The sequence below is a fragment of the Anser brachyrhynchus genome, assembly GCF_964034855.1.
Source record: "Anser brachyrhynchus genome assembly, chromosome: 13".
NCBI classification, from domain to species: domain Eukaryota; kingdom Metazoa; phylum Chordata; class Aves; order Anseriformes; family Anatidae; genus Anser; species Anser brachyrhynchus.
The window spans coordinates 10,047,412-10,068,495 of NC_137708.1; the positions used below are offsets into that span (position 1 = coordinate 10,047,412).

The 21,084-nt window shown below is 48.0% G+C and overlaps 2 protein-coding genes across 28 annotated transcripts in view; one reads left to right on the forward strand and one right to left on the reverse strand.

The window, feature by feature from the left end:
* Positions 1-10,241, forward strand: part of DLG3 (discs large MAGUK scaffold protein 3) — a 77,018-nt gene extending 66,777 nt beyond the window's left edge. For 9 of the 15 annotated variants that reach the window (XM_080554532.1, XM_080554524.1, XM_080554530.1 and 6 more), the window contains 8 exons: positions 1,113-1,158; positions 2,186-2,227; positions 2,802-2,852; positions 3,582-3,683; positions 3,849-4,021; positions 4,602-4,711; positions 5,648-5,739; positions 7,587-10,241. In XM_080554532.1, coding sequence (XP_080410658.1) covers positions 1,113-1,158; positions 2,186-2,227; positions 2,802-2,852; positions 3,582-3,683; positions 3,849-4,021; positions 4,602-4,711; positions 5,648-5,739; positions 7,587-7,693 — 723 coding nt within the window. In that variant the 3' untranslated portion in view covers positions 7,694-10,241. The remainder of the gene's footprint in view (positions 1-1,112; positions 1,159-2,185; positions 2,228-2,801; positions 2,853-3,581; positions 3,684-3,848; positions 4,022-4,601; positions 4,712-5,647; positions 5,740-7,586) is intronic. The other 6 variants (XM_080554536.1, XM_080554533.1, XM_080554528.1 and 3 more) reach the window with 2 other exon arrangements.
* Positions 10,242-15,265: 5,024 nt separating this feature from the next.
* TEX11 (testis expressed 11) overlaps positions 15,266-21,084 on the reverse strand; it is a 30,958-nt gene continuing 25,139 nt past the window's right edge. For 7 of the 13 annotated variants that reach the window (XM_080554545.1, XM_080554544.1, XM_080554543.1 and 4 more), the window contains 5 exons: positions 20,338-20,487; positions 19,703-19,811; positions 18,584-18,704; positions 16,679-16,843; positions 15,266-15,593 (listed from right to left, as the gene is read on the reverse strand). In XM_080554545.1, coding sequence (XP_080410671.1) covers positions 15,522-15,593; positions 16,679-16,843; positions 18,584-18,704; positions 19,703-19,811; positions 20,338-20,487 — 617 coding nt within the window. In that variant the 3' untranslated portion in view covers positions 15,266-15,521. Of the gene's footprint in view, positions 15,594-16,678; positions 16,844-18,583; positions 18,705-19,702; positions 19,812-20,337; positions 20,488-21,084 lie in introns of those variants that run through there. The other 6 variants (XM_080554542.1, XM_080554547.1, XR_013939044.1 and 3 more) reach the window with 6 other exon arrangements.

Genomic DNA, 21,084 nt, shown 5'->3' on the forward strand with positions numbered 1-21,084 from the left:
AGGCTCCGTGTCCCTCAGCCAGGCTGCCAGCGGGCGTCGGTGCCCTCAGCACCCAGCCTGATGGCAGTGGTGGCCTAAGTCTGTGTGTCCAGGAACCAGCAGAGCGTGCGGCTGGGCTCACAGCAGACCCCCTGCCTGTAGCTAGCTGGAAAATCTCTGTGATCAAACAGACCTGCCTGCAGCGGGCAGGCTCAGCCGTAGGAAGCTCTTTCCCTCCCGGCTCCCCTTGCTTTGTGGCGGGGTGCAGGCACCCCGTGCTGCTGTGCCGGAGGTGGCTGAGCAGCAGGACCCGGGAAGGTGTGGGGAGGAGGTGGTGGCGAGCAGGGGTGCTGGCAGACCATGGCTGCCATGTCGCAGCCCCCCCGGCTCAGGTCAGCGCGGTGCCTGCAGCTGAAGGTTGTTGAGGTGCTGCTCTCAGCCGGCCCTGCGGCGCAGGGACATACGGCACGGGCACGGGGCAGGCTCTGCTGTTTGCTAGCCCACGTCAGAGAAGCCTGCAGCCAGCTCCCTTGCCACGCTCTGCTGCACTGCCTGTCCCGGCGCGCTGCTTGCAGCGGGGGGGTCCTTTCCCCCTGGTTTTCACAGCCCGGGCAAGTCCTGGGGCATGGGCAGCTAACGCACAGGTAGGAAAAAATCTGTCCCCCTGCCGTGCCGCTAGAGGTACAGCAGTGTGCTTTTCCCCTCTAGAGAGGCTATGGGGAGGCAGATCTTCTGTACCTCATGCAAAAAAACAAGCGGGGCATCAGATAAATGCCTCGGAGCTGCTTGCCAGCAGCTCTGCCCTGGCCACGCTTCCCTCCCGAGCCCCGGTGCAGCAGAGCGAGGGGCCCTCGGTGGCCTCTGGGGCTGCGGGGGCAGCGTGGGCGCACCCGGCTGGGTGCGAGGTGTGCTGGGGGGGGGTCGGCAGCACGAGGTGAGATGTCGGCACTCGGCTGCCCGTGTCATCTCCGAGAAACGTTTCTTAACCTCACTTGCAGTTGCAGCTCTGGGCCGTTCTGCACTCCTGTCACTAATGCTCATCTGGCTCTGTCTTCTTCTCCCCTCTCTCTGACCGCCCCTCTCCCGCGCTCTCCTCTCCCCCCTCTCCCACTTCTCGCTGTCTGTGAAATCAGGACTTCCCTGGGTTAAGTGACGATTATTATGGAGCAAAGAACCTGAGTAAGTCGAATTTCAATGCGCATCCTTCACTTTCCGTTGCTGGCATGCCTGGTGGTGCCTGGGGGAGGCCGGGCTGCGGCCGGGGCGTTCGTGCTTCTCTGGGTGCAGGGCACGAGGAACCCCGCGGGCTTGCTGCCTCTCCCAGCGGAGGGTCCTGGGCTTTCGGAGGTGCTGCCTGCTGCACGGGAGAGGGGACGGGGAGTTTGCTTGGGGATTTCTGCCGTGCCCTAAGCACATGTGAGGGGACTGCCCGCGGCACCCAGGTGGAGCTGTGCCTCCTCCCCTGCGCCCAGCCGGGCTGGTTGCTGGCTCTGCTCCGTTCTTGGAGCCCTGGAGCCGCTGGCTGCCGGTGGGGAGGTGGCTGTCCCCAAGCCAGCTTCCCTCAGGGGCAGGTGAAAGCATCTTGCTGCCTTCCTCTGGAGGTATATGGTTGCCTGTGTACTCAGAGCTCCACAACAACAGCTCCTCGGCTCTCCCTGCTGTGCCGGAGCTCCCGCTCACTGCGTTCCCAAAGCCCCTGTGGGGCTGGGGACAGGCAGCAGCAGGGCAGCCGCCAGCCTCTGCGGGGAGGTCACAGCACTGGGATCAACCTAAGCAAGCAAAGCCCCGAACTCTGTCCCATCCTGTCCCTGTCTTGTCTCTGTGAGTCCCAGCCCTGTCCCCGCAGGCAGGCTCCCCTGTCCCCCGCCCTCCGTGTGCATGCTGCACCCGCTCCCTCCCGCGCCTGGGCCAGCCCTGCCCCTCAGCCCCGCTCCTGGCTCCTTCTCCCATCCCTCCAGAGTAGCCAAGCGAAAGAGGTTCCCCCTGCACGTCCCCCCTTTCCCCCTGAGAGCGACAAAGGGCGAGAGATGCCCTCCTGCCTTGGCACCCCGCTCCCAGCCCACCCGCCCGGCGGGCGCCAGGACCTGTATTCTCCGTGATGCCGGTGCCGCCTGGCCCCCTGCCCTCCGTCACTAGTGCCGGGTGACAGCTCTCGCGCCCTTGGCGAGCGCTCGGTCTCAAGGGGGTCTCTCTGGTTGCTTTGCAGAGGGCGTGACATCAAACACCAGTGACAGCGAGAGCAGTTCCAGTAAGTGTGCGTCTCTCCCGCTGTCTCACCTCCGTGTGTGTGTGTGCGCTCTCGTCTCGTCCCGGTGGTGTTTCTGTTCGGAGGCCGGTCCTTCCTGCTGGTGACACCAAGATGCTGTGGCCAGCTCCCTTCCCAGGGGTCAGGAGCAAGCCTGGCTGGTTCCCCGGGCTCCCCTGGCCGTGCAGACTCCGTGGTGGATTTCCCAGCCCACAGAGGACCTGTCTTCAGGGCATGCTGCGGGAAGCAATGGCCAGGTGCTGGGTCTGAAGCACGAGTGGCTCCCAGAGCCCGAGCCTGTGCAAGAGCATTCGGGTCCAGCTGCAGCCAACGCTCCCGTTAGCCCTAGCAGGTCCTCTGAATACCTGCAGCACACCCACTGGCCGTGCCCACCCAAGTCCAAGCGTGCAGTGGAGGGGAGGGAAAGAGGAGGCCAACCCCAGAACTGATACGTGAATAATTAACGCGAATAAAGGGCTGATTACTGGATGGGCGTGAGAGCCTGTCCCCAGGGTCTGAGGTGGCTGGGGTCGGAAAGCTGCTGGTGCTCACGTGCCTCTCCTTGGCTCTGTTTCAGAAGGACAAGAGGACACTATCCTGTCATACGAACCGGTGACACGGCAAGAAAGTAAGTGCTGGGGCTGAGCTGTCCTGCTTGGGCACGGGCATCAAAGCCTGTGGTCACAGCTGCGCTGTGTGTGGGTAGCTGGGACAATCTCCTTGCCTGCCCCAGTGGGACAGGGGAGGGTCAGGCTGGGTGTTAGGGAAAGGTTCTTCATGGAGAGGGTGGTCGGGCACTGGGACAGGCTCCCCAGGGCAGTGGTCGCAGCCCCAGGCCTGCTGGAGTTCAAGAAGTGTTTGGACAACGCTCTCAGATGTAGGGTTTGGTTTTGGGGTGGCCCTTTGTGGAGCCAGGAGTTGGACTCGATGATCCTGTGGGTCCCTTCCAATGCAGGACATTCGATGATTCTGTTCTAGTCCCTGCCTCAGCAGCCTGTCCTTGCCAGGAGCGGGATCAGACTCTTACAGCCCTCTAGCTCACATCTCCAGATGTCCTGGTTGTCTGCTTCATGCCCCCGGCAGTGCAGCAGCTTTGCTGGTCTGCGACCCGTGAGACCCTCGGCACCTTCCCCAGCGTGCGGGCGGGCGCCTGCTCCCCCGGGGCAGCTCCTTCCCCTGGGCCGGCCTCATGCTGGCAGGGGGGTGGAGATGCAGGCATTCACGGCAGCATTTTGCCTGCCCACACAGCTCATCTGGGTCAGACGAGAAAGATTTTGAACACATCCAGGAGGAGATAAACTTGCACAGGGCTTCCTGGAGTGCAGGCTTGGTCTCACAACGTGGCTTTTGTTCGCAGTTCACTATGCGAGGCCAGTGATCATCCTGGGGCCGACGAAGGACCGAGTTAACGATGACCTCATCTCTGAATTCCCACACAAGTTTGGTTCCTGTGTGCCACGTAAGTCCCAGCAGGTGCTTGGGCCTTGCTGCAGGGAGGGGAGGGTGGGGGCTCGGTGACCCGCGGGTCCGGGCGTGAGGAGGAGGAGGAGGAGGAGGGCTGTGGGGACGCGCAGGTTTGGTGTGGGTCTCTCTGGGGTCGCCCCTGAGGCCTGCTCTCCTCCAGACACCACCAGGCCTCGGCGCGAGAACGAGGTGGATGGACAAGACTACCATTTCGTCGTATCCCGAGAACAAATGGAGAAGGATATTCAGGACAATAAGTTCATAGAGGCTGGGCAGTTCAATGACAATCTCTACGGGACCAGCATCCAGTCGGTGCGGGCGGTCGCGGAGAGGGTGAGTGTGAAGGGGTGAGCATTCCTGGGGCCGGGGCTGTCACTGCGCCAGGCGGGGGCTGGCCCAACCCCAGACACGGCCAGCAGTGCTCTTCCTCTCCCCGTGGTCCTAAGGAAGGGCTGTGACCCATCAAGTAAGTGTGGAATGAGCTTCTGCTCCCTCTGCAGTCCTGCCAAACCACGTAGCTGCTTTTCTCAACCGTGTTACCCCACCTTGGTGTCTGGTCTCCTTCAGCCAAACTCCACCCAAAAGCCCAGCTCACGTTCAGGAGTTCACAGGGCAAAGGTGCCCGGCTGCTCTCAGAGGAGCCGAAATGTTTCCTGTGCAGGACTGCTGGGGTGTACTGATGACTTGTGAACAGCTTTTCAAGCGTTCAGAGAAAAAATCAGTCCCCTCACATTGCTGCTGTCCTGCCCTAAGCAGATGGGAATGTAAGGGCATTGGGAGTTGGCCTGTGTCTCGGGACTGGTGCTTCATCTCTGTGGCTCCTCTCTTTTGTAAGCGTGTCTGTATGAGCAAGCTGTTTTCTGCACAGAGCAGACTGTGTGGGTAGGTCTGATCCTGATCGTCTCCTTTCCAGGGGAAACACTGCATCCTGGACGTATCTGGCAATGCTATCAAGAGGTTGCAACAAGCACAACTTTATCCCATTGCCATTTTTATCAAACCAAAATCCATCGAAGCTCTCATGTAAGTGTAATGACATCTCCTATTGCCTCTCTGGGGTGAGCAGCCCTGGCAAGTCAGGGGTTCGTATTTCTGCTGCCTCTACTTTTTGGAAAGCAGCAGAGGTGGTTGCTGGTGCTGAACTTTTCCTTAAGAGGAGCTGGGCCCATTACTGTCTCTGCGGTGTTTTTCCACATCCACAGTGGGTCTAATGCCGTGGTGCATCCAGTCTCCGTGTATTGCTGTGGCTTAAAGCCCTTTGTTTGCACCAGGGGATTTTCTGTGGGCAGTGTAAAAATGCTCACAAATATGTCTGATGTAACCTGCTCACCTGGGCCCTGAGACCAGCCAGGAGAGCTGCTGATAGCCCAGAGTGATGGATCACAGCTGGAGGAGACGTTTCCTGTGCCCCTCAGGGGAACCTTCTGCTGCTCGTGGCCGTGGGAGGGGTGTGAGATCTGTGCTTGCAAATCTTCCAAGCATCGACAGAGAATGTTATCTGTGAGGAAATTCTGTAGCTAGAGATGGACTTTAAGGTCAGAAGAGACTCTGCTGGTACCAAGGGGACTGGGAAAACCCCTTCTCAAGCCACCAGCAGTAGAATTGTTAATTCTGGTATTGTATGAACATGAGGGAACCTAGGCAAGGAGGGTGGCGATGGGCTTTGGAAAAGCAAGGAGATTTTTTGCAGTGGTCTTGCAAATTTAGAGGATTGCCTGGACTTCCATGCATTTCTGTGTTATGGTGCAGTGGGAAGAACTTCACTGTTGGAAGTTGGGGGTGAACTGCCAAGGCAATAAAGAGTGTGTGGGGAAGGTTCTTGCCTTTGTGAACTGGGTCTCATGCAGCTTCCATTTCTGATGTGCGGAGGCTTCCCAGGCACCCTGTGTCTGTGGGATATTTTTGCTTTTGTTCGTTGCTAAGAAAGAGAGCTAAGTTTCTATTTTTTGTGCGCGACAGGGAGATGAACCGGAGACAGACATACGAACAGGCCAACAAGGTCTTTGACAAAGCCATGAAACTCGAGCAAGAATTTGGAGAGTATTTTACAGGTGAGTGTCCCGAGTAGGTTTGTGTCTGATTTAATATTTTCTAGCTGGCAGCTGTGACCTCTGCCAGCACTGTCTTACTGCAGGGTCATGAGAAAATGTCCAGCTTCATCAAAGCAAAAAGAGATGGCGCTCTGCCAGCATGGCTGTGCGAAGGGACTGTTCAGAGATCAGCGGATAAGAGTAAACCAGCTCTAGAGGAGAGGAGTTGTCAGGCAAGATTTTCTGAGTTTGTGAAAGCCTATCACCAACTTTAGTAATAGTAATTAAAAAAAAAATCCACACAGCTAGGGGAAGCACAACGTAGATTCAAGGTGCTATAAGGCTGCAGGAAATAAAACTCCTTACACTGGGGAGAGGGGAGCATTTTCAAAAAGAGAACAGAGTCCTTTTAAAGAGGAAATATAAGAATTAGTGACCTAAACGGTGGAGACTGTCCAGAGTTATTACAAAACATCTTCCAAAAAGGACTGGAAGTTTGGCTGACTTCCTAAGTAGTCTTTTTTGAAAGTCAGGGGCTGCCTGGTAGTTTGTGCTTGCAGGGATGAGCTGCTCATGACAAAGGCATCCTAGTGCATTAAGGAACTAATGTTTGTAGCATGTGGTTAATTCTGGAAAATCATGGGCAGGCAAAGGGGCAGAGGATCTGGTCTTCCTTCTTTTCTCCATTGTGGTAGCTGTTTCCTCTAAAGCTGAGGAATGATAACCCTGTCAAATACTGCGTTACCCACCTAACAGTTACCATGAGAAATCACAGGCAGAACATTTTCCAAAAATGGATCTCTGCTGAGCAAATGTCAGCATAAAAGCCTTCCCCAGAACCCCTTTCTTGGGGAGCACTTCCAGAGCTGCAGGCTGCTCTTCCAGGAGCAACACAAAGGAAACGCACACCGGAGTTTTGCCAAACCCTCAGCGTGCCGTCGTGCAGCCTCACGTGGACAGTAAGCTTGCAGTTGACCTGAGGAAGGAATGCTCTTGGCTGAAACCCAGCCCAGTTGAAAGAAGTCAGTAATAGGCAGTAAGTTGGAGGCAGTAGGAAGTTCTGTGCCAGGAACTTATAATTAGGGAACAGAGACACTGGAGGACAGCCCTGGCTTGGCTGCAGAGGTAGGCAGAGTTACCAGAAAGCGCTGGCCCCCCGTGCACATCTTCCCCTCCTGACGTAGGGAACACGGTGAAGTTCTTAGCGTTGCATCCGTGGTAAGCAGCAAGACTGCAGCTGGTCTTTGGGAAAGCATTACTGCTGGGAGCAACACACGTAAGCTGGCCTTTTCCAGCACGACAGTGCTGCAGTTCCCATCCCGAAGTAGAGGAAGTAACAAACACGAGGAGTCCTCAGCAGGAGACCAGACTGGATGGACAAATCCAGCACCTCAGGGTATGCGCCCGGTGCGCGCCGGATAATCCGAGCGAGGCTCCTCCCGCGCATCGCAGCGGAGAAGGGGAGCGTGCGGGGGCAATGACTGCGGCCCAGCCGCTGTGCTGCTGCGAGTTCACACCCTGCCCTGCGCCGCCGTGCCTCGGCCAGCTGCCCAGAGCCTCAGCGCGGCTGTGTGACACGGTTCGCAAAGCTGATTAGCAGCCCTTGTGGAGAGCCCGGCTGGCGCTTCACACGCGCAAGTAGCTGTGCCGGCGTGGGATCAGCGCGATCTCTCGCTAATCCCCTTGGACACGCTGGTTTAACCCTCTGTGTCACCGCGTGCCTGTTACGGCTCCTTTGACGCAGGCTGTGCCGGTTGTTGGCTGCGCTGTCCCGGCCCCTTGGAGTGAAGGCCTTTCCCATAGCTCACGGCCGGGAAGGCGCAGCGCTGCCCCACGCTCAGGGTCTTCCTTGTTCTCTCCTCTTTCAGCCATCGTACAAGGAGACTCTCTTGAAGAGATTTACAGCAAAATCAAACAGATCATTGAGGACCAGTCCGGGCACTACATCTGGGTCCCGTCCCCAGAGAAACTCTGAAGATGACCCCCACCTGCTTCCCCGTGAGCAGAAGACCTCTGAAATCCCACCCCACCCGAGCCCTCTGCCCCAAGGGGGAGGATATGAAAACTATTCCTGCCCCCTTTTTTAGATCGTCGCAAAATTGAGTTTTCTAGTCCTGTTTCTTTTGTTGGGATGAACTGATCTCATTCATCACGTGACTGTTCCTACCATTCCTGCATGGACCTTCCCACTGCTCCATTAGAGACAGACGAGAACCCATTCAAGAGTTGTTTTTTATTATTATTATTATTATTATTATTAACTAAACCAAGAATCAAGATGGGAGGAGGCGGCTAAGGACTAATGTAAGAAACAAGTGAAACAGCGGACTCTGAGAACATGAGCTGGTATCAGAGCTCCAGGGGCATTTTTCCAAGTGTGACTGTCTAGCAGCTCTGAACAGTGCGACAGAAAGGCAGCAGAAGGCATTTTATTTATCTGTATATGTAATTTATATATAATATAGAGAAAGATATTATATATATATTATATATATGTATGTGTGTGTGGACTAGGAAACCTGAGGGACCTCTTAAAAGGTACTGTATTACTGCAAGGATCTTTCAGTTTCTTTGTCCCAGCCGCTGGGCATAGGGAGTCCACTTGGGCAGGAAGAGATGAAGCCGGTACCACGCGCTTTGGGAGCGTCTCCCGTCCGCGCCAGCCTCCTGCCAGCCACGCCAGGCCTGTGAGCAGAGCAGAGACTGGGACGCTGTGTCTGCGGAAGGGACCAGGGGTCCGGAGTGACCCAGCAAGGAGCAGCGGCCACGGAGCTGGGTGAGGCTGGGAGGCATTGACTGAGCAGGAGGCTGCAGAGCAAGAGAATGGATGATGCTACATATTAAATTGCACATTGTTTTACACACCACCGTACGTGTTTGCATGAGAGGTTTCCTTTTGGTTCTATTTTTTTAAGCTGATGTTAAACCAAAACCATATTGTGTTGCTGTGTTGGCTTTTTTTTTTTCATTATTCCATTTTTTTTCTCTTGTTAATAATGAACTGAACGGGTATAAAATCCAGTTTTTTAACTTATTTTTTAAGCTGGCTCTATTGTAAATAGAATCTAGACCTGCGGTGTTCAGTTAGGAAATACTCTACCAGCCACATGAAACAAATGTACTTGCTGTCCTGTGTTGCTGTGGAAAACCTGGGAGAGCGGGCTGGCGCTGTACCTGCGGTCACAGGTGCAGTGATCCCTTCTGGCTTGTGGCAGCACGCTGGCATTAGCCACTGACAGGAAAAGCCCCCGGCTGTGCCTTGGATGGACGCTCACGCTTTTCCAGATCAGTAACAGCTGAGCAGCAACAGAAAACCTCCCTCCCTCCCTCCCTGCGTGCCAAATTCACTGCTCTGCTTCCTGTGCGTGCGGCGGTGGCCTTGCCGGAGGAAGGGCCGTGCTCCCTGCACTGCGAGCTGGGAGAGGCAGGGAAGGGAGCGCTCACCTCGCCTGGTTCTGCCCCTGGCATCTCTGCACGAATCCTCCAACTGAAATTGGGCTCTACTCCCTCTCTCAAGTTCACCTTGGGAAGCTGTTCTGGGTGCCCTGTGCCCACAGCTCTGTGGGGCCGGGGTGATGCAGCTCTGCGCTGGTCTCGGTGCGCTGCGAGTTTGCGTATGAGGCAGCTGCAAGCGCTGAGACAGCTGGCCCAAAATGCAGAAGTGTCCAACCTGGAGGAAACTTTGGCCTTTGCCTTGGGGTGGGGCTGCACTGTGGGAAGCGAGCCCTGTGTCAGGCTGTGGGGAAACTCACACAGCCTCTGAGCTTGAGCTGCTTTTCCAGGTACTCATAGAAATAAGGTAGAAGAGCCCTCTGTCCTTACAAAGACCTTGCCAGTGCTGTTTCTCAGGCACAGCCCCATGCACCAGAACAAAGGCAGTCACCGCGAGCGTAAGCAGGTAAGTCTTGGCCCATTCTCCCTCGCCCTTTTGTACGGGGGTAAGTGAACGCACTGGGTGCCAGTCCCCTTCCCCGACGGTAACGCTTACCGGTGTGTCAGGCGGCGCACAGCACGCAGTGTTCAGAACTGCTGTGAGATTGTACAGGTGCTCTGGTGAGAAGCTGTCCTTCCTCGCCCTGCCTCGAGGAGCCCTGCAGGGACTGAGCAGCCTCCTGGGACTGAAAGCAGTGCTGCGGAAGAGATGCTGCTGCTAGCACAGGGGAGCGGAGGAAGGATTCTGCTGCCAACGGGACCTGCCCTAAAGGAGCGAACTTTGGCCGTGGATCCCTGTTCAGCATCCAGCGCCCTGCCCCGCTGGTCCTGCTCCAGGGGCTGTAGGCATCAGTCTCTGGAGAAGTGGAGTAAGTGAAACAAAAGTGCTTAAGATGCTAGACACACGGTCGGTTCCTGTCTCGTCTTTTTTTCTAATAGCCTGTCTCCCTCTCATCAAGTCACATGGAGAAAAAGCTGCTGTACTCCATGGCATAGCTGACAGTATCGAATCGATCATGACAACACTAGTTGGTTACCAGTGTTTCTTCCAAGGAGACATATATTTTTAATAAACAGAGCGTTGCAAAGAACTCTGTCTTTGAGACCTTCTTGTGGAGTCTTTCATTGTGCGCCAGGTCTGTTTTCTGATGCAGATCTTAGCAATTATTGATAGGTCCCTCCACAGCAAATTTAAGTGTTGAAAGCATCATACTGATTAAAAAAAAAAAAAAAAGCTTCATACTATCAGGTGGTCGCTGTGCACTAGCCTAAAAGAGAAAAGGAAGTGGCCTTCTTTATTTCCAGCCATAACCAGGCCACCGAAAGGCTCTCTTGGGTTGTTGTCACACAGGGTGATTTCAGTTTGATGAGTTGACACAGTAAATGTATTTTGGGTCACAGCTTGAAGTGCATGGAGTTTGCTCTGTGAATGTGGGTCAAATAATAGGGTTTCTATGCTGCTACATAATTGTTTCTGTATTGGATGGAAAGGCAGCAAAGTGTGTGTGTATATATATGCGTGTGTGTGTATACATAGTCCAGCTAATAGAGAGCATCCTTTTATGGTTTAATGTTATTTATACAGCAGAAGAAGACAAGCTGTAAATACAACAATTATCTTCTTCTAGTATTTTAAAATACAGAGAACAGGAGTGTTCACTGGCAGACAAGTGTGCCTAATGGGGAATCATTATACATTCCTGTCTGAAGCTGCTTCGTCATCTAGCTGAGGTGAGAGGAGTTTTGTTTCTTAAATCTTGAAGGTTTTTTTTCTTCTTTTCAAACTGCACATTTCTGCCTCTGTGGTTCTGGTTAATTAACCCTCTTGTCCTTACCAAGCATGGGAGCACAGTATCTGTGAGGCTACTGGGAGAGGGTTTTACAGGGAATTTAGTAACAGCTTTCTCTGAAAGTTTTTCCTCATCGGTGCCTGAGGTGCAGGCACCTGGATAGCTGTCATACGTGGCTTGTCTTCCTACCGATGCTTGGCAGCATAAGCTGCAAGGATTACTCTTCCCTGCTTTCCTCAGCCCTTCACAGCAGGATTCATGGCTCTAAAGCATCTGCTGTGAAGACGATAACGTCATTGTCATACTAAAGGAGTCTCTTTCCTCGAAGAATCCTTAAGCACTCCCTGTTCTCCAGTGTTTGTTTACATCCCTTGCCTCCACAATGAGGGGCATGTGGTTTGACTTGAGTTTTTTTAACCCTAATTAAAAACATCGAGTTGTTTGGGTCAGTCGGTGTAGCAACGGCTAATGGTACAAGCATGCAGAAGCTGCTGACTGTGTGATTAGCAATATCTTGTTGGGACCACACTTGGCTCACCGCAGGGCTGACAGTGGTATTTCCTCCCTATTCTTAGTTCCAGTGCACTACTTGACAAAAGCTTCTGCCCAATCCTCTAATGAGCTTCAGTCCTCTTCCAATTACCTTGATTTCTGATTACTGTGATCGCTTCAATTCTTCTGGGCTTGACCTAAGTGCTAGTGGCCAGGCCAGCCCCTCTTCCTGCCTCTCCAAAACACTCAGTGCAAGCACTACAGTAGCAGAGAAACGCTTCTTAAACTGTACGGAGGGAGGTAGCCCTAGGTGCATCGTAAGTGGAAGGTTTCAAGACACACTGCATTTTCCTTGCTCATCTAGACTGTTGCTGCTTCCCAGATAGTTAAGAAATTATCAGATCAGAAGAAAGGGCATAAAATACAGGCTTGAGGGGGAAGGATTTGTGAACTACTGCCCTGGAGGATGCATTTATGTTCTCAGAAGCAAGGAGAAATTGCAGTTGCAGAGCAAACACCCCAGCACACCCTGTTGTTTGCACAGTGATGTGTAAATCAGAAACTGCTGCTGCGATGCCACCTTCTGGAGCAATCTGTTAGCATCTCAGGATAAGCACCTGAATTCTCCAAGGTGAAACCATGCTGCACAAAACTGAGCGATAAAAGGAGACTTGTGAAGAGAACAGCACCAATTTTTATTATTTTTTTTTCAGGTCAGCTCTTGTTGACTTAAGAAGATTTATATCCCGTAGTCATCCTAGCTGGACTAACTGGGCTATAATGCAATGTTTAGCTTAGTAAAATAAAACTTGAGACCAGCTTGCATGGACCAGCCTGCATCTATGCTAGCAAACTCAGCCTGCAAAGCAGGGTGTTTGCACGCAAACTACCTGTTGGAAATGGTCATTGGAAATTGAGCTAATTAAGGTCTGATTCAACTAAAAGAGGAATCTTTGTGCTGCTTAAAACCTATGGAAAAATCTTACGCCTGGAATAAAGCGTACAATGTTAAAACGAGCAGCGATGAGGTAAGAAGTACCATCAGTAGTGTCTGTAACTGATCTGATTTGGACTCATGAGTAAAGTCTGTAGTATAACAGAAATCAAACTGAGCATCTCCAAGGAAAAAATTCAAACGATGCTGGCTGTAGGCAAAAACACCTTTAATGCTTACTGCCCTTCTACGGCTGTATGTAATTACCTGCAATACTTCCTGGGCAAACATGACCTCCTCATCTGGTGCAGTCTGACACCTTTACCTGTTTATTTGTGCAAGTCAGAACTCAGAACCATAATTAAAGGTGGCCTGGCAGGCACCAAGGAGATGCACAAGCAGCAAGGAATACCTTTGACTCTATGGCATCCATTTACAGTGCCTACATTAGTGTGATGCAGCATCTGTCTCCAAAACTGTTACTCAAGAAGAATTTTGTGATAGTTGAGGCCTGGCTTTTTATGGGTTCAGAAGTGTTCCTTAGTTAAATAGCCAGCACACAGTCCATTAAAGATCCGAAAGTAGCTGCCCTGAGAGGTCTAAATCAGACCCCTTGGAGTGAGCTTCCAACAGGCCCATCCTCCTACTTGTGTGTCACTGGAACCGTCTGCAGTCAGACAGCCTGGCTCATTTCTCTGGGTACCATCAAGGGAATGCCACACAAGTTCAGTGGAAGCGGCTTCCACTGCTTATACCACCTCAGCTGGAGGAATAAAGGCCCTGGGGACCCTCAGGAATAAAATCAAGTATATAATCTCCAGTTGAGGACAATTATTTTTTGCATCCCACTTGACTATTGCCACAAATGTACCTTCCTAATCCTACCACGACATAGTTCTATAAAGCTGAGCCTCAAGAGCAACGAAACTCTTCATAACAAACTCTCTGGCAGAGGCACAGCTCACACAGCACCAGTCTCAGCCACGGTATCCAGTATCTTGCTATCACTGGCACCAGATCCTATAAACTTCTCAGTACTTCCCTGTTTGCCATCTTCAACGTAATGCACTCCTGGGGGAAGGCCCATTCTTGCACTGTTATCCAGAAGCTGATATTGACCCGTGCAGTACTGCAAAGTATCTGGTACAATATGTTCCAACTTACGGTTGCTGTAAATGCCACACTCTGTCACACGTCTGCACGTAGCTGCCTTCAGGAAATGAGCCAGTATCCATCTGCGTAACAGGCAAGAGGATGTGGCAGCTTTGCTGAAGGCTGGTTTCCAGCGTCAGCAGTAACATTCACCGTGGTGCCTGATGCACGTGAAAAGCAGAAATCACTCCTATTATTTGCTCTACTCAGACTGGGAAAAGAAGACAGCTGTGGAACTTAGAGACTGCAGTGCAGCTAACTGTTCTAATTACTTCTTGCTTGCAAGGGCCCAGACCACTGCACTAAGCACAGTAAGCTCTTCTTTCAGAGCACGTCAGTCCTTCAGAATGCAGTACAACTACTGCAATTTCTTCTGTTATATAGCCAGCATCCTGCTGTTAGCAGCCATCCTCGTTCTGAATAGGCTTTAATAATCTGATCGTAAGTAAAATATACTTCTAATTTTTTTTAAATGAAGTTAGATAAATAGTGATCACAAACCAGATGATCTTATAGCTGAAACATAACGTTCCATCAGTATATTGGTCCATCAGCCCTCCCTTCTGTGTAAAGCCTGTAAAGAATAATTACCAAAACACTTACAGCTCTCTAGTAAGCACTAGAGAGGGTCCCAGTAGGTACAATGCCCCTTAGGGGAGCTTGAATTTCCTCTTACAGAAAAAGCAGAAAAATCTATTTATAGGATGTATTCCCAGTTAAAAATCATACAAATTGTATACAATGTCTATCACACAAAAGACAGAATACACGATATTAACTTTGTTGTGCCTTGTGCCTTTTTACTATAGTACGCATCCCTAACTGAAAAGCAGTCAGCACATATCTACTAGCTATGATATCTCCTTACCTCATCTTCTAAACAATCAACTGAAACCACGAATTTTTTGTTTGTTTTTTATTTTTTTTTTTTTGCTCAAGCACCCTATCAGCCTTTTTTTTTTTAAACTTCTATACTAAGTGCATTTATCCTCTGCTAGAACTCACAGTACTGGTCCCCTAGCACTCAAAGGCCTTCATGACAGTGCGCTGTTGCTTCCCTCGACTCAAGTCACCTTTATTTCCTTCCAGAGAAGGACCGGGCACATCAGAAGAGGTACGCACTTACTTTGACCTTATGCTCATAAGCACATAAAATGCAACCATGATTTATCCCCCGGAGTTAGGACACCAAGGTGCATCACTAAGTGCAGCTGTCCCACAGCACAGAAGACAGCACTCAGGCCATGTATCTTCTGACTTCTGAAGCTGCTGGTAAACCAGCAATGGTTGCACAGAAGTAATAGTATTTCGTACCTCCACTCCACCGCACTGAATTTCAGATGGGACATACCTCCTTAGGCAATCCAGCTGTAGTTGAATCCATCCATTTACCAGCCTGTGTTTTTATATGGATTTGGGGGGATTTTATGCCAAACTGGCACGTCACAGTCAGTAGTCTATAAAAAAGCAGTACCTAGTTAAAGCTTTAGCTTTTTTTTTTGTAGCACCTGCTCTTTTATATTCTAACTAAATTGTGATCCTGGCAAACAGCTCTGAATTCTTATCCATACCAAAATGGACTGAAAACTAAACAATCTGATAAATATTTATGTAGCAAGGCAGCTATGGCATCCAGAGGAGATGCCTGGCCTTGGAATACTATTATTGTTCACAGTGCCACTTACTACTAAATTTAAATTTAAATTCTGATATTTAAATTAACCTGTTACGCAACTGCAGGCCCATCTCATGAGACAGCTATATATTTATTTCTGTTATATAGATCCACAGAATGAAAATTTTTCCCTAGAAGAAAACAATTACATTTATTCAATAAATGCTTCCTAAAAAGTACGTAACTTAAACACCAACAAGAGGGAGATCCTGGTTTCTTTTCCACTGCTCCTGTGACCTCATGCCTTTTTGCAGAGCTAACAGCCTCCTTTAGTCAGCAGGATGTTTCCACGAGACTGCTGTCCTCCTTCTTCCAGTTGTGGCTATCATTATTCTTCATTTGGAATAAACCCTTTTGCTCTGTCCAATTTGTCCAGAACCTCACTATAAAGACCAACCATCTGGAGAATATAAGCACCATATTTGTCTGAGTCAGCAAGGATGGATAAAGTATCATAGAACCAGGTAATTTAAAGAAATGGCAAGGAACAGGAGTAGGGGAATAGGTGGGAGACTACAACCAGCTTCTAAATTTAGAATTTTAGATTCATGTAAAAATTTAAACAATTTTAGATTCATGAAAAGATTTAAACATGCACAGATTTAAACATGGGGCTTTAGTTTAAATCAGCTGCACCTCAAAAAGGTGGATTTATTTATACTTGACATAAAGCATAGCCCATAGCCAAGTCTTTCATCAATTAACAAATCTATTCTTATTGTCTTAACTGATGTACTTAAAATAATACAAAAGTTGCAACCAGCTCTTGATTGACTGGCTTGCGCATAAGAGACTGACTGACGATCACATAACACCAACCAGGCTGTGCCGTGTTGCAATCAAGAGGAGCACCAGCCAAAAACTATAGAGAGAAGCTCACTTGTGACAGAGTAAGAAAAAGAGTTGCTGCTTTCTGTAGGGGTACTAGCCCTGAAATTTCTCCCTCACAGAAGAATTTCTCCCACAGAATTTCTCCCTCAGCTAAGCTACTCCTGAGAAGATGTGCTCTAATGATTTCATTCATGTCAGCTTAAACCCTAGTTATAAGATATTAGATCGTACTGAAAACCAAGCTTTAAAGTATTTATGCAACGGATGATTTAAGTAAAATGGTACAGCATCATGCCTTTAGCAAGCAGGCAAGGTACAAGGAATTCCCCACAGCCACAAATAGTCTGAAGTTTACTTCCAGTAAGCCATTTGTGCAATCCTTCCAGTAAAAAGACATTACATGGCTCTTTCTACCGTGTATCAAATCTATTCTGGCCTCACTTTGAAAAAATTCTTTAAGCATCAAGCTCCCCAAAAATATTTAGGTACCATGCTGCTTCTGAAACCCTTTAAAGATCATAGGTAGTGATTTCTTCACCCAGATCCATTCCTTCAAAATGAAATTTCACTTCCTCCCGTCCACTACTAACTATTCCTAACAAATTCAACCCAGACATTCACCCCCATTCCTCATAACCGTCTGGTTACACTTACATGGCCTTCGTAGGTTTTCTTCAGAGATCCTAGATGATTGAGGAAACGCATTCCTAACCCACACCATTGCTCTGCTTCCTTATATTTACCAATGGTATACTGAAATATTCCCGTGTTCCAGGCTCTTGTCATCAACCAAAGGGTCTCTATCTCTGGGTAACCATCCTGGAGTAGCAAACAACAAACAGCAGCTCATCAGAAAATGGACTTTTCTCTTGACTAGCCAAGAGTACATCAGAGCTTAGTTTTCAAGTGGGAAAACAGGGATGTTTTTTTCTCCTAAGCAAATGAGAATTCTTTCAGAGCTATTCTGTACTTCACAGTCCATCTGCACTATTGTCAAACAGCTTGTTTCCAACATGGATAAGTCACGCTGCAGTTACTTATTAGTAGGTCAGAAAATACAATTCTGTGGGACCGGGAAGATGCTAGAATGGAAGTTTGTTTTCCTACAGTCCATCTGCAGACAGGCTGGTCTTACTGCTGCAGTACTTAGCAGTTTATCCAAACAGTCCTGTATAGCAGGACCTAGCTGCTCACTGAAGATCAAAAGCAGTCCTTGAAGTGTTCAGAATTTCTTTACATGCTGTGGCAGTGCCTTACCAGTGTGAAAGCAGCCCTTAATAATAACTGCAGAACAGAAGCTGAAGTACCCAACAGGAGTTAAAACCTCATTCAGTTAGGGAAGGCAAGGACAAGCAGATAGATTGATAGATCCTTCTCATCGTAAGTATGAGGGCCCAGAGTGAATTTCTGAACTGTGGCATCCATTTCTGAATAGGAGGTATAAATCATGAGTGGTATCCCAGTTTTCTAACTGACAGTGTTCTGTTGTGCTGCTCCAGGCTCCTCCTCTTAGCATGGTACCAACTAACAGCCATAAGCAAGACTGCAAAAGAAGGCCCTCTAGTACAGATGAAATTATGCTGTTACGAGTATCAGTCCACGTTAACATATCATTCACACCCCTCACGATATGAACATGAAGTTCTATACAACAAGAACATTACCAAATTTATAGACGAGAACTTTAATGAAAGGCAGGTATGAATGTGGGCATGTTCTTTTTTGGTAAGCAAGGAACAGCGTATCTTTATATTATTTTTATAAAAGAGACATTCAAACCTGACTAAAGAAACAGTCATGCACTGGAATGAAATTATGAAACCGTATTGGTTCCACTAGTCCTGCATAACAGGAATACTCCTTAACTGATTAACTCCTTAGCTATTGATTGTAAGTAGAAATATCTGACTTCCTCATTACAACTGCCTTTGCTGTACAGCACATGCTTCAGGCCTGAAAGGAATACCAGCAATGCTTACAGAAGAAAAGATTTTCTTCTCCATATACCTGTCGTCATAGAAACAAGGCACTCAAGAACAGATGTGGTTCGATAAGTACTGACAGCACAGGAATCTAGTTCTAGGTCATTTGGAAAAAAAATAAAAATACAGTAATACATTAAGTCCCTAAATGCATCTACAAAACATTGAGGGAAAAAAAAAAAAGCAGGACTGCTATCCAAATTTTAGCCGGCTTTAAAACAATCCAGAAAAGCAATATGCATTTACAAAACCATATTCAGCAAAAGAATGTAGAAAGCAAGAGGAGGAAAGATAGATGTTCTAGCTCAGGATGTTTATAAAAGAGGCACTGAAGATTTGGCCTTAAGTATCTCTAAAAAGCCCTAAAAAAATCTAGGAAAATTCATAATTCAGTTATAAATATCCAAAAGCCATTTCTTTTGAGGTAATTTCAGTGCATCTTTTACTGAAGAAGTCTTAGCTGCTTCATATATAACACTGTATAATGTTCAGTCTACTAAGTATTCTCAATCTGATGGGAAAGTTTTTTTAAACGTGTTCAGAATTTCCCCATCTTTTGTTTTCCTGTTCAACTTACTGTGCTGCTGATTACACTCAGAGCATCTTCAAAGTAGCCCCATACCTCTTGCAGCACACAAGCATCCAAGTCTGTTACTCCAGTTGGCAAAGAAAGATTAATCAAACTATGTAAGCATTTGCTGTTAATCAAAACAGAGTGAAAGAGGAAACATTAAATACCATGTGCACAGAACACACAGCTACATTTTAGCACTAGCAGCACACTTATTTGTGTGTCTATTATGATTGCCACCCTGGCATGTCCACCCCATGCTTATTACGTTCACAGTCTGACAGCAGAGACATACATTTTCCGAGCATCAGAACTCATTCATACAGACTGTGCAAAAAGGGAACCAAGAGCAGTAAATACTTCTTTATTTTCATATAAAGTATGAAAGTAGAAATTCATTTCTAAAGTAACACAGGCTTATAATGTTTTCATGGCTTGCTATACACGACAGCAAAGAAAAAGAGAAGATACCTTTTCTAATTTCACCAAGAGCTAAGTACTCAGTGTCCTTAGAAAATCAGTAACAAATACATAGGTTCTAAAAACAGATCTTTCTTTCTCAGTGTGAAGTAAGAAAGGCAGTGTTAATGGTTGCTTCTGCCCAGTGGTTACTGCACAGAACTTGGTAAAATGGAAAAAAAAAATCTATTACGAGATACAGCTGAGAGAGAAGGACACACCAGGTTGTTTTTCAGATTCCACCAGCAACATCTGTTGCAGAGCTGGTTACCCAGCAGAATAACTCATGTATGTACTATGGCATCATGTCACTAACTTACAGCTTGTGGCTTTTTTAGCTTTTGTCTTAATTTTCCAGATCACTACTTCACTGCTGCAGAACAATGTTTGCAATGAACACCTTTATCACAGGAAACAGCCAGAGATCCTTTCTAGATCTAATTTTCATTTTCTGTCCTCAGTACGTTCATTTATTGAAAATATGCCTAGCGAATAGGTTGCAGTTAACACACCTGTTGAACAGTCATACTTCAGTGGTATGTTGGTTGGCCAGCGATTAGTGAAACTTTGAAAATAAGCCCAAACCCACTTTTTCCAGTTGCAGGCTTTATTCCCTATCACATTTCCAATCAGAGACTCATGGCAAAGCTATGTGATAACACTAACCTAAATTTCACAGCATCAATGGCAGTCTGCTTTCTGTGAAGGTTTAATGCACCCTGCAGAGCTTTCTTACACAGTACAGGATACCGAGCTGGAGGTTCCATTGCTAATGCTTAAAAACAAAAGAAAATAGAGAACAAGAAAGAAGTGACTGGAGCCAGACTTTAATCTCATTGGTCACTAAAAAAAGCGTGGTATAATATAGAGAAGAGCTATTTACAAATTAACTACGCTAAGTTGAAACTCCAAATCTAGCCAAAGTACACATCCTAAAACTTCTGTCTTGGGGCACGAATCAACTAGGGCCATTCTCTTGCCTTTGCCAGTTTGGATGTTGTAAAAGTTTATCTGAACAACATTTTCCAGACTCACAGCCTCCACAAATGTCTTAGGTTCTAGAAATGGAAGGACATCATTAATTACTGGTTCATCATCCATATAATACAATGACATTTCAAAATGCAGATCTCCTAATACTGCTGAGAACCAAAGAATATTTGCTTCAGGACAAAAGTGTATCATTTTTTGCATGCTGTGCAACACAGAATAATCCATGTCACCTCAAATGAACAGGAAAGAGTAGCATAAGCTGTTTTTCATGACTTGAAGAACTATGAAAGTACAAATGCAGTCCTTACATGCAATGATCTCTAGCGTCTTGACCTCTATTTGTGGCTGCTCCCACACTGACTCCATAAGGTTATTGAGCGTTGGATCATTAAGTTTGGATTTTGCTTCAAATTCATACAGCAGCAGCAAAGTGTCTGTGGGATCTTTAGCAAAATCTCCTACAGGAAAGACAGAATTGCCTGTTTGTAATGGTTCATTCTCTTAAAACTATATGGTGTACCACAAGGTACATATTTTGCTTCCAACAGGCAGGAAAACCCTCATTTAACAGTAGAGCAAGTGGAACACAGCAGGAGTCTTGGAGAAAAGCCTCAGATGTCCAAAGCAGAACATTTTCAGCATCCTCCAGGGCAACAGACTTATCCACACACTGGCTAAGGTCCAGTGAAGAAGTGAAGGAAACACCAGGCTACCATCCCACAAACCTCTGCAATAAAAACTCTGATCTAGTGAAATGTCCCTGTACTGAGATCATCAAACCCACGGGTTTTAAGGATACGAATACACAGAATTCAAATGCAAGCTATGTAATGAAACTTTAGTTCAGAAACAATAAAGTTTATGCAAGTAACATTTTACAACAAGTAAATTTCTTGACAAAAGTTAACTATTAATGCATCTTACGATGGAAACTCCACAATGTCCAAAACCTAACACTGAAAAGAAACTGGACTGCAGGTCAGACAAGGACTGTATAAATTTGTCTACCAATTTATTACCAAAAAGGGGAAGTGTGCAGCCTCTAAGCTAACAGT